This window comes from Scleropages formosus, chromosome 13 (assembly GCF_900964775.1).
Source record: "Scleropages formosus chromosome 13, fSclFor1.1, whole genome shotgun sequence".
In the NCBI taxonomy this organism is placed as follows: domain Eukaryota; kingdom Metazoa; phylum Chordata; class Actinopteri; order Osteoglossiformes; family Osteoglossidae; genus Scleropages; species Scleropages formosus.
The window spans coordinates 10,748,642-10,761,348 of record NC_041818.1 but is presented as its reverse complement, the minus strand read 5'-3'; the positions used below and the strand labels follow the sequence as shown (position 1 = coordinate 10,761,348).

Sequence of the window (12,707 nt, the reverse complement as noted above, 5' to 3'; positions counted from 1 at the left end):
TGCATCCATTTGCACAGCAACACTAAGGCTCTGCTTTGGCTAGACATGAGAAGGATCATTTCAGTAAGCTGATTACAGCACAGCCAGTGTGTCACATATTGAAGCAGCAGCTCCTAAAAGGGAAAGCGAAGCTGTGCAGAGCCACAGAAGGTCAGCTCCCCACCTGGATGTATCCCCTCATAGCACAGTGATTGAGTCCCAATCCCACTGGCACGCCTAGGGACCACTGAGATATCAGGGTGATAAGCAGTGTTGTGGGACGTGACCAGCCAGACCGTGGCCCCTTTTTTGTCCCAGACTGCCTCATCTGAGACGTGCCTAATGGGCCCACTCTGGCGTGAACAATAACTGCTCTTATTTCAAGAGGATGCAGCCGGTTTAAGGGGGAGGGTTAAGGACAAAGGAGCAAATTCTGCTTATTGATAACAAAGTACAGAATACTGAGGCTATATTTAACAGGTACACTGGGGAAGCTGTTTATGCTTGTACCATGCACTGATAAGTAAAATAGACTGAAAAAGCAATAAAACAAGAGGCGATGCTTTCAGTTAGCCCAAGGCAAGACCATCATAAAGCAATGGGATGATTAAGTCATTCATAATTTAGTTGACAAAAATGCCATCAAAGCAAATACACAATAAACCACATGCATCTTTCATATTCTTCCACTTCAGTACTTCTTCCATCCTCAGGCTGTGCCATTCGTCGATAATCTCAACATTTAATGACAGGTGACAGGCTACCTCTCTAATGTATCTGTATTCATTGAGTAGAGAATCTGGCCACAGCTGCAATGCTCGCGACTGCCGGAGGCTAGATTGCCTATTTTTTAGACAACATTCTGCCACGAAACAGACACAAATACACACAAACACTCATGGGAAGGCATGCGGACAGATTCAAATATACACAACATACATAATTTACTATTTAAATAGTTCATATTTTACACACACACACACACACACACACACACACACACACACACACACACACACACCAGGAAATGCAGAAATATGTCACACACATGCTTAGTCCACCACCAGGTTCTCAGACAATATTATTTTCAGACTCATCTGTGGGAGTCAGACACCATGGGATAGCAGCACAGTCCCCTGCCAAACCATTTTAATAAACTTGGGCTTGTTTCCTGAAATGGACAACTTTCAGGCCCTTCAATTCAAACTCAGGACACTGGGCAGCAATCCCTTATGTCCGATGCTGTAGGTTATTGTTTGAAATACCACTAAAGCAGCACACTCCCCAATATCATCTGAGCTTCTGCCATCATCAAATCCAAAAGATCAAGCACTCATCAAAACATATCCCTTAAAGTCAGTATGGTTTTTGCATAACAGGCAAAGTGCTAACGCAAATTTAGATTAGCCAAACCCCCCCCCCCCCCCCCACTTTGGAAGGATGTGTATTTCAGATGATTCAACTTAACACATTTAAACATAAATGTGAATATTCATATTTTATAAAACAGGAAGAATTCAGTGAAAAGTACAGGCAGAGGATGTGTTTAGTCAAATCTTAGTCTGAACTTGGATGATCAACAAAAAAGTGGGTTACCTTTTTTTTTTTTTTTTTTTTTTTAAAATATGGACATCATGACCCAGAACCAGCCTCATGGTGAAAATTCTTATCTGATCCTGAGTTTCCAAGCAAGCAAAGCAGAAATACACCTGCCCGGGAACCTACGGGACGCATAAAACTACCATTTCGCACAATCAGAAAAAGACCACTCCAAAGCGAAATGCTCCCACTAAATCTTGTCAAGGCCTTGTATTCTCCTCACTTTAATATTTTTAAAGTAATTACTTCCTCTGAACTGTTATAAGATGAGGTTACAAATAACGGAAACTCTACTCAAACATACCAGTTCCGTGCTGCAGGAATAAAGTCATGGGCTAAATTTTTAATAAAATTTCTTGCCGAATACTCCAAACTTTGCAGGATATGTCAGGGTTTGCCCATTCAAAGGCAGTTCAAACCATGGCTGAGGGAGCAGAGGCCTTTGTAAGAATGCTCCATTGAAAATGCCTTCTTATTTCAAAGCTTGCACTACTGCCAAAGTCAAGCTCATTCACCCATGACCAAACGAAAAAGCAAATGCAGTACATTTACAAGAAACCCCATTATGAGCACACAGTTCAAAGGGAACACCCACAAAGAAACAACATTCTAAGCCAAATGTAGAACCTTGGGATAAAATAGAAAATACATCATCTCTACTGTATAAACGGCCACCAGACATGAGTTCAAAACATGTGCCTTATCTGAAAACTGCTTATTAAACCAGTCTTGGCAACTCCTTACTTGTCTGTGTGCTCAAGAAGGAACTAACAGCTTCAGTATGTTACATTGGTTCATGTGTGGGGGGGGGGGGGGGGGGAGGAAACCCCACTGGTGTCACAGACAAAATCACTTGGAACAATCAGATCCGTCTCATATGCCTCCAGATACAATGGTGCTTGAAAGTTTGTAAACCCGTTAGAATTCTTTATTATTGCAAAAATGACCTAAAACAAATTTCCACATAAGTCCAAAAACTAAAGAGAACCCAATTAAACAAAAAGATTATACTTGAGGAAAATGATCGAAAGGGTTCACAAACTTTCAAGTCCCACTGTACATGAACACACAGCACATTAGCATTTACCTAACATATACGTAAAAGGCATATACACCTCCTAAATTATTTAAACATTATGAAACTGGAAACAAAACAAATTTATTGTGGAGTCAACACATCAAATCTTGTGACCTAATACTAAATACGCAAACTGGCCACACATACAGAAAAACCTGCGGTTCTATGCTACTGTTATTTTTATCACTTAGGGCTGTGCATGGTCGCTAAAGTCTGCTGTTCTTTTGTTTGTAATTGGGTTCAGAGAGTGAGAGCTATTTAAATGTTTTGCACCCCCCCCAACATCTTGTCACAGCTGTAAGTGCTGCATGAAGGAGGTGAAAGTATTCCCTGCCTTTTAAGGTCAAGGCACAGATTGCTTGCCGTTCCCGTTTGCTGTAGTACTGAACGGTACAGCCAAGACAGGGACGCTGCTTACATGGGCAGATAACAAGTGACCTCTGTGTGTGTGTGTGTGTGTGGGAAACTGAACCAGCACAGAAGAATGTAATTAAGTGAGGTAGACTTGAAGTTTATTAACAACGTACAGGAACCGTTAAAATACAATTTTAAGCTTTTAAGAAAAGCCTACTGCCGCTGCCTATTTACCTTCACTGGAAATTCCTAACAATTATTTAGGCAGCCCATTAAAGTAAATTATTTGGACAGTTGTGGCCAAAAGTAACCATACTAGTAGGACAGAGGAACAGGGCATCACTGGCTTAAAAAAAAGAAAAAAAAAATGAAAGAAAACACATACAAAACAATCTAAGAATAAAACAAAGAACAGCACACACAAAACAACCTTCAAACCCAAGTCACTGATCAGAAAGGAGCTTTCCTCCGTGTCCTCTCTTGGTGTTCTTGCATTCAGGCCTCTTTGTATGTCCTTGTCAGCTGAGCTGTTGAACCTAATGGGTCAGCAGCTGGTCTTCACCACCCAAAAAAAAAAAAGTATGGGGCAAGAACTGAGGAGCTGTCAGTCAAATTAATTTTTTCCTGTCTTGTTTCCCCTTCCATCAGCCCACTACTAAATACACACATATACACAAAGAAGGAATGACACTACTATATTTTTGTACACACATAGATCTTGCACATTTTGCAATAATTTGACATTCATAATTCCAGTAGAGTTTTATTCAAGTGTCATACTTTTCAGACTTCTGATATAAGCTATTAGAGAAAATGAATGCTGTCATTGTTTGCTTTAGGTAGCCTGAGAGATACAGACCTGCTTGTTACATGGGCTTTTGAATAATCATTACACAACACAGATGCCCTCATGCTGCTTTCTTCTCTCACATTCCTCATGTTTCTCCACAATCTCAGCATCTTCCTTTCTTTCTGTTTCTACCCTCTCTACTCTTCCGATTCCATCTTTCATATCTTCTCACAATTACCTTCTGCCTCCATATTTGGCATTCTTTTCCATCCATCTTTGTTGTTCTACTTCATATCATCTTGTCCATCACAACAGCTTTGAATCTTCGATAATTTTAGACAGGTAAAATCAGTTTCTTCCAGTATGTGACCAGGTGCCAAGAATTCCCTCCCTTGGAGGCAATAACCAGGGGAAGAAAAAAAAAAAAATTCCATAAAATAATGGCTGTTACAAACAGAACAAACCCCTGTTACATGGTTGAAAAGTGAACACAGAACTTCCTCCTGGTGCTACCAGGGTTGACATACCACCACAGTCAAATTATGACTAGATATAAGCAGGCTACAACTGGCCCTTGTACGCATGCTTCAAAGCAAAACAAACATTAAAAACCATCACACAAACAAAGTGACTTAAGGCCTTTCAGTTCAACAGTTCCTCTCCAAGTTCTCACTTGAAGTGCAGATATATCCACGTGTGTCACAAGAGGTTTCTCAAAGGAGCTTTAAAATGTTCCATTAATTTACTTCTTACTCGTCCCAAAATGTGTCTTTACAATCTAATGTTATCATTACTCATAGCTCTAGTACAAGCTTTGGTAAATTTGCATATGACTTGCATATCTTACCGCTGTTATTATAAACATATGCAGTATATACTAGGAAAGAGCAACATTAGCCTGACACAAGTGAAAATAACCCTCAGCCAGACTGTCCTGCTCTGTCTACCCTTAATCCCAGCTTTAATTTCCAGTCAAAAGACATTACACTGATCTGACATACAGGTTGGTGTATAAGTGAATAAGGTAGCAGAGCAGGTGGCTGGTTCAATTCACATGCTATTGGAGTGCAGTACATACAAAATGTCTATCTAGTACATTCAACAGAGAAGAGATGTTTCTATTTGTTGACACCGCCACAACAGAAGCTGAGTTACAAGAGACAAGTTGCACAGCAATTGGCAGCTCTTGTCCCCTGTACCAGTGAGAAGTACAGCAAAGTGCCTATCGCAGATCTGTTCCCACCAGCTGCTGGGTGTGCTCACATAGAACTGCTATCACCAGAGTGAAACTGTCCCATCTGCAGACACCCATTCGCTCCTGATCAAACGAGTGTGCTGGCCCACAAGGCTTTGCCTCTCCACACTTCTGGCCTAATGACAGACTACTTTATAAAGAGGAGAAAGAAAAAAAAAAAAAAAAAAAAGCTACTGTGCAACACAAACAAGCTGCCTCTAATGATTTGACCAGTTTAACACAATTTATATTAATAATCCAGAGATTCCATTAAGACAGCTACTTGGGACTCAGTTTAATAAAGGTATTGCATTGACAGAACTGTACATAAAGATAACAAGCAATTCAACTGAGCTGTCATTTTGTAAACTATAAAAGACAGCATATATACTAAAAAAAAAATACTGATCGTAACAACTGAGCAATAAAAGTTTAAAAACAATGGGATTCTGATAAAATTTTATGCAGCTGCTCATGTGGTAAACATTGGTTCATATGGTGGAGAGAAATAAATTGCACTTAAGTGTCATGCATCTGCATCTAAGCTTCTCTTCCTGCAAATGTAATGCACACATTGTATTTTCTATGAGATGTACGTCACTTTGCAGAAAAGTGTCTGCTAAATAACTAAATGGAAAATGTCACAGCATAGAGAAATTCTGAAATTAAAGCAGACCTTATTATTCATAAGGCTGACAAGTCAACTAAGAATTTCATGGTCAAATTCAGGTTCACTTATGTGAACTGTGTAAGAAAGCAATGATCAGCAAATACAACATGTAATACTATTTGATTTCAATTATATCTTTAAGTCTAACAGTTTGCTAATCGTTTAGAAAACATCCTATTAAACAGTTAAACATTTACTTGCCAATACATACAGGCAGTGCAATACTGTGTGACCAATCTGAATTTCCCCATTTGAACACATATGGCTTAGGAATGGCTCATACTATAGAACTGTGTTGGAACATATTTTTGCCAGTTCTTTAGCAAAGAATGTCAGGTAGACAGTAAAACCAAGCAATGGTGAATGGTGGATAGTGAACAGTCATAGTGACAGACCTGGAGAAATGTAGACCAGGTGAAGAGTCACCCACTACTTCTGTCTAGACTCAGTTCCCCATTTATTTATTTACTTTTTTTCCAACAGTGAAACTTCCCTATTTGTACTGTTCCAAATAACTTAAAATGGGATCCTCTTTTCTCCTTTATTCTACAAAAAAACTGATACCTAATTTATAAGTGATTTGTGCCAGCCTCATGAACACCCTCTGATATGTCAACTGACTTTGTTGGGACCCTCTGAGCATATGCTTATTAGCAGTGAATCAATAAACCAGAATTATCTTGTTTACGAATAATAATGCTTTGAAAATCCAGCTGCAGTAACAGCAGAGGAACATGAAATATGGGGTTTGTGTTTTTATGAGTTGTTTTGAGTAGCCACACTGAGTGGTGATTTTCCATCTCAGACAGACTAAAAAAGGAGATCATGAATTTGATATCAAGCTTGAGTGTTTAATGAAAAGGACCCCGCAGTGCAGCCCTCTGAAAAACAGAGTAAAGACAAGTGATTTGGGAAAACATGCAGGACAAAAAGTATTCTATATACCCAGTTTACCTGATCATGACTTGGAAAAACCTATTCGCCCCCCCCCCCCCCCCAAGTACTGGGGGGTCTTTTTGTACACGTGGCATTAAGAGAAGTATTATCATGCTGAAAGGAAGTAGAGGAGTTCAATTACTGCACTTTAAATGTATTTGTGCCCAAAGTCAAATAAAGTCAAATTAAGCCTTGATGAACTGCTCATTAAAAACAAATGAAGGTCCAGCCTGCCAGTAGCTACCATAAAATTAGCCATGTCAAAATCTGATTTAAAATTTACACAAATCTGCACTTTATCTCTCTTCTTGCTCACCCCTTTTCACACAGGCTGAAGATACAACAGCCAAGATACCTTAGCTCTTCAGTCCCACCCCCTCCGCAAAATTCATACAACTGTCCCAACAAGGTGTTCCCAACTCCAGAAAGCTCAGATATCCCTGACTATCACGAAGAATAGCAAAACTTACTGTGCACAATAAAATGAGACCCTATCAATACATCCATTATCAGCCACATGGCCAACTGAGCATTTTGGTGATTTGAAGTCTATCCCAGAAGCAAGGGGCCCGAGGCACCGATCAAGATGCCAGTCCACACAAAGGGTAACCACACAGTCACACCACTCACCTGATGTATACATCCTTGAACTGTGGGATCAAACTGGAGCACCAAAAGGACATTCAAGCGAACCCACGGAGAACATGCAAAATTGCAGACTATCCGTGATTTGAACCCACTTTAAAACGCAGCACACAGAAGCTGTAAGGTACCAGTGCTACCCACGGTGTCCCCATGTCCCCTCCTATGTCAAGCATAAGAAATTTAACCTGAGACATCAAAAAAAAAATCCTTAGTTTTTCAAAAACTGACAAAAAAGTCTGCAGGAAAAACAAGTGTAGTCGTCTGCTTTCCAGGAAGGGGAAAACTACTATGAAAGACCCCATACCAGCAACTCACTCACACCAGTAATTGTGTACAGCACGTCCAGCAGCGGAGCCCCACGGCGAACTCCCATCATGCCTCAGCACTCTTCACTCGCACCGGCAACTAGTGCTGTTCGGCAGAGAGCCGGGACAACGGGCCTCCGTCTCCAGCTGCGAGGGAACGCTCGTCCTCCTCGCCACACTTCTGGCCTAGTGACAGACTGCCGGTGGGACACTAGTTCTACTCGACTCGAGTCTAGCGCCCTTGTGCTTCAGTCTGCTTATGAATATGAACACATTAATAATAATGATGATGATGATTTGTTGCGCTAGCTAAGTGCTTTCCCCCCCAATGCTACTCACAATTTGACCCACAGCTGACACCTTTATCCAAGGAAAGGCAGAATATTAGCTTTGTAGCCCAAGCAGTACATATCATAGGTATTTAGCCATTTCCACAGTCAGCAGGGTGCTCTTACTGCATCAGTTGGGCACTGGAGCAGCAGCAGCAGGGCGGGTGAGGGACTTGAACAGAGCTCTTTATGAGCTGCAAGTGCACAGTTACAGCTTCATTCCTGCCGTCTCGGGTAGCGACTTTCCTTATTGAACTGTACTGGTGGTTATAAGACGTTCTATTTCCTTAGAGCAACGAGTCGCATAATAGTACAGTTTGGAGTGAAGCGTTTCGTCTTTTGTTTTCTTCTCCGTCCTTTTCTCTTGCCAAGCCTGCTTCCTCTCACACGGAATGTGTGTCTGACGCGACGCGACGCGACGCGTCGGGCCGGTTCCACTCAGAGAGCAGCGGGTCAGGGGACTGCTTCATTGTAAGGAGCAGCAAAACTGTGTCTCAAGGTCACTTCATACACAACCCAGTAAATCCTCTCTGTCATCTCTGTGCGCTTTTCACTGCCGCACGCATCCCGAAGGAACGCCCTCGGCTCGGTGCCACAAAAACGGTCGTTAACGGACGCTCCTCACGAGATTTACTCTTCTTGTCTTCATTTCAATGACTGGCCTCTGGGAAATAAGCTTTTCCCTCCGCAGTTCGGCATTTCTTTGTAGCTGTACTGGGGAAAATTGCGTTTTTTTTTTTTTTTTTTTTTTGGCGGTGCGGCTAAATTATAAGCGTTTTAAGTTTCAGTTTTATTCGTGACAGGGGAAATCGCGTGGCCGAACGCGGGGACATGTCAAATCTGCACGTAAGCAGCGCGAGGGAGCCAATTTACCGCGGAACGCGTTCACGTGCAAAAAAAAAAAAAAAAAAAAAAAAAAAAAAAAAAAAAAAAAAAAAAAAAAAAAAAAAGCCGGCCCGCCGCGCGCGCACCTCTGGCTGCGAAACTCACCTGCTCGCGTCGTGTCCGCGAGGTCGTGGCTCGAGCGCGGATACTCCCTCAGCTTCCTGCCGCTGAGGTTCAGCGTCCCTGAGCACGCGGCGTCCTCGAGAGCGCGCTCCAGGCTTCGCGCGGTGTTCGGCTGGTGCTGAAGCTGAGGGCCTACCGCCTCCCATTGAGGTCCGCCGGTGCAGAAATGGACGTGCAGTGCCGCCGAAGGAGGCTCCCCGGCTCCCTGACTCGCCGCCATTTTCACGTGTGGAAATTATAGTGAAAATAATAACAGCGTCTCCCAGTCACCGCCCATGCGCGGGGCGGGAATGAATGGAGGGGGGGCTAAGGGAGAGGGCGGGGAGTGGAGGAGGGGGGGGGGTCAGGTATCGCGTGGCAGGTATACCGCGCGCGCTCTGTCAGCAAGTGCATGGAAGTAACCGCGGAGCTCTTAACATGATCTTATCGGCTTTTCAGAAAAACATACAGGGTTCTTTCTTTGTCAAAATAGAAACGGATAGTGGTCGAATTTTGTAATACTGGCACTGACCATCCCTAACTAACTAACACACCCACACTGTTCACACATGTTTGTCCTGCCAACCGGTGAACCGCAGCCAAATACACAATAATAAAAGACATAATAAACAATACAAGGAGGTCCGCCGTTACCGCTCGTTAGCAGTAACTACAACAATACATAACGCACGTGTACATGTGGAGACACACGGATATAATTAACTCCGAATGTATCGGCAACACACGTTCCTCTGAGCTGTACCGTAGCTCACAGTGGTACGCAAAGTATTACTGCAAAAGTTTTTTTTTGCCGACAAAAATGTAATGCTGTGCACATCTTCCAGAATTCGGGGCTTGTTTGAAGCGAGTTGAAACCGATTTACCTCCTTCCGTTAAACTGATTCCTCCGCTACTTTTTTCATAGGTGAAGAGCTTCACTTTCTAAGTACCGGCGTATAACAAGAATGCATAACCTATCTTGACTAAGGAACAAGTCAGACAGCAGGTGGCGCAGTGGTTAGACTCATTTCCTTACAACATGAATCTTCCTGGATTGAGTCCCCTCCGGCACCCTCCCGTCCCGACATTGACGCAGAATTGATCTGTGAAGAGGAGGTGCGTCGGGTCTTCGACCAACAGAAGACAACGAGAGCACCAGGCCCAGACGGCGTCTCACCGGCCTGCCTAAAAACCTGTGCTGACCAGCTGGCCCCTATCTTCACAAAAATCTTCAACAGATCACTGGAGATGTGCGAAGTTCCTTCCTGCTTCAAATGCTCCACCATCATCCCCATCCCAAAGAAACCCAAAATCACAGGACTTAATGACTACAGACCTGTCGCCCTAACATCTGTGGTCATGAAGTCACTTGAAAAACTGGTGTTGGACTATCTGAAAGACATCACTGGACCCTTGCTGGACCCCCTGCAGTTTGCTTACCGAGCAAACAGGTCTGCGGATGATGCAGTCAACATGGGACTGCACTACATCCTGCAACATCTGGACAAACCAGGGACTTGTGCGAGAATCCTGTTCGTGGACTTCAGCTCAGCCTTCAACACCATCATCCCACACCTCCTCCTGTCCAAATTAACCCAACTCTCTGTGCCCACCTCCATCTGTCGGTGGATCACCAACTTTCTGACAGACAGGCAGCAGATAGTGAGGCTGGGAAAATTCTCATCCAATACTCGCACGATCAGTACTGGCGCCCCCCAGGGATGTGTGCTCTCCCCACTGCTCTTCTCCCTGTACACCAACAACTGCACCGCAAAAGACCCCTCTGTCAAACTCCTGAAGTTTGCAGACGACACCACGCTCATCGGCCTCATCCGGGATGGTGACGAGTCTGCTTACAGACAGGAGGTCCAAGAGCTGGCTGTCTGGTGCAGTCATAACAACCTGGAGCTGAACACGCTCAAAACAGTGGAGATGATCGTAGACTTCAGGAGAAACACCTCAGCATTATCCCCACTCACCATCATGAACAGCACTGTGGCAACAGTGGAGTCATTCAGGTTCCTGGGCACCACCATCTCACAGGACCTGAAGTGGGAGCCCCACATAGACTCCACTGTGAAGAAGGTCCAGCAGAGGTTGTACTTTCTTCGCCAGCTGAGGAAGTTCAACCTGCCACAGGAGCTACTGATGCAATTCTACTCTGCAGTCATCCAGTCTGTCCTCTGCACCTCTATAACTGTCTGGTTCGGCTCAGCTACGAAGTCAGACATCGGAAGACTACAGCAGATAGTTCGAACTGCTGGAAGAATCATCGGCACATCCCCCCCAGCTCTCCAAGAACTGCACTCGTCCAGAGTCAGTAAAAGGGCTAGCAAAATCATTCTAGACCCCTCACATCCAGGCCACTTCCTCTTCGAACCTTTGCCATCTGGCCGGCGCTACAGAGCACCGAGCACCAGGACAGCCAGGCATAAGAAAAGTTTCTTTCCTCAGGCCATTTACCTCATGAACACCTAAATCTCTCCCCTAGAGAATAAACCAGTGCAATACATAATGCTATTTATAACTTTTTATCACATCATATCTCTTCTCACACTCCCTTGCATTTGTAACTAGTGACTATTTTGTATATAATATTGGGTACTGTATATTTTTATATATTTTTCATCCCTTATTCACATACTCTATCTTCTCATCTATCTTGTCACTGTCATTCTGTCTCTGCTGTGGAAGTTCCTGTCACCAAGACAAATTCCTTGTATGTGTGAACATACCTGGCAATAAAGCACGTTCTGATTCTAAAAGCATCCGCTGCATAAATGGTCAAATAAGTCTAAAGGTGCATAAACGTTGTTAGTCAGATGAAACAAAGGAACTGGATAAATGAAACATATGTAAAATAAGAAAAGTATATTAACTAACACTCATTGTATTTAGTCACTGGAATCAACTTGAGACCTGCAGCAACAACCACGTGCTCGTCAAGGGTTCAGTTCCACGCGCCCCAAACGCTGATCTGAACCCAGTAACTGACATGTTCTCCAAGCACAGCCGAAAAATTCAATGACTTGCAAGGAATATACTGTAACGACCCGCGTTACTGTTCAAATGCAGATAATTGCATTATGGGAAATAATGTTAAATGGTGTGTAACCGCTGGGGCCGCTTCGGAGGGAAATGGTGGCTTGCCTGTGTCTGCCACTCTGTTGGGAGAGTTGAGGAGCGCTAAGGCTGGCTGGTTGTAAGTGCAGGTCCTGGAAGAAAAGGGGTTCTTAGACCGAGAGCATTATTTCTCTTGTGCCGGTGTTCGCATAAACTATTCGTTATGAACGCTGCCTCCGCGTCCTTCATCGCCCCATCCAAACCCATGGGGCTGCGCGCCACAATATCAGAAAAAAAATGGAAAAATATATTTTCCTAAAGGACATTACCTTGATTTTCTATTCTGCGTAGAAAAACAGAATAAGGTAAATCAACGGGTACACTAAATTATAAAATTCAGTTCAGCCAGCACGGTGGGGCACTAAAAAAAGCCTGAAGCGACATCCAGCGGAAAATTGCGTGGATCGCAATGACTAGCAGCAACATAATAATAATCGAAATCATATGCATAAGGAAGACACTTTAAGCTTTTAAAATATATATAAACGCAAATGAAGACTCTGGCATCGTCGCACGCAACGTGAGTCCAACTGCAATTCGATTTACATTTACACGGCTAAATGGATTGTACATTTTCAGACATGTTTAAAAGCAGTACAGACCACATCCGTGGTTCTCAAGAGGAGAGACCAACAAACTTCTGAGGGAGACAAAGCAACCACACCAAAAAACGTAACG

General features: G+C 43.3%; 1 protein-coding gene across 2 annotated transcripts in view; it reads right to left on the bottom strand.

Annotated features, from left to right (window-relative positions):
• The window catches only part of LOC108925507 (leucine-rich repeat and calponin homology domain-containing protein 2-like), a 31,709-nt gene extending 22,468 nt beyond the window's left edge, over positions 1-9,241 (bottom strand). The window contains exon 1 of one of the 2 annotated variants that reach the window (XM_029257187.1): positions 8,910-9,241. In XM_029257187.1, the coding sequence (XP_029113020.1) occupies positions 8,910-9,147 (238 nt within the window). In that variant the 5' untranslated portion in view covers positions 9,148-9,241. Of the gene's footprint in view, positions 1-8,045; positions 8,291-8,909 lie in introns of those variants that run through there. The other variant, XM_018737505.2, reaches the window with a different exon arrangement.
• Between the last annotated feature and the right edge of the window lie 3,466 nt (positions 9,242-12,707).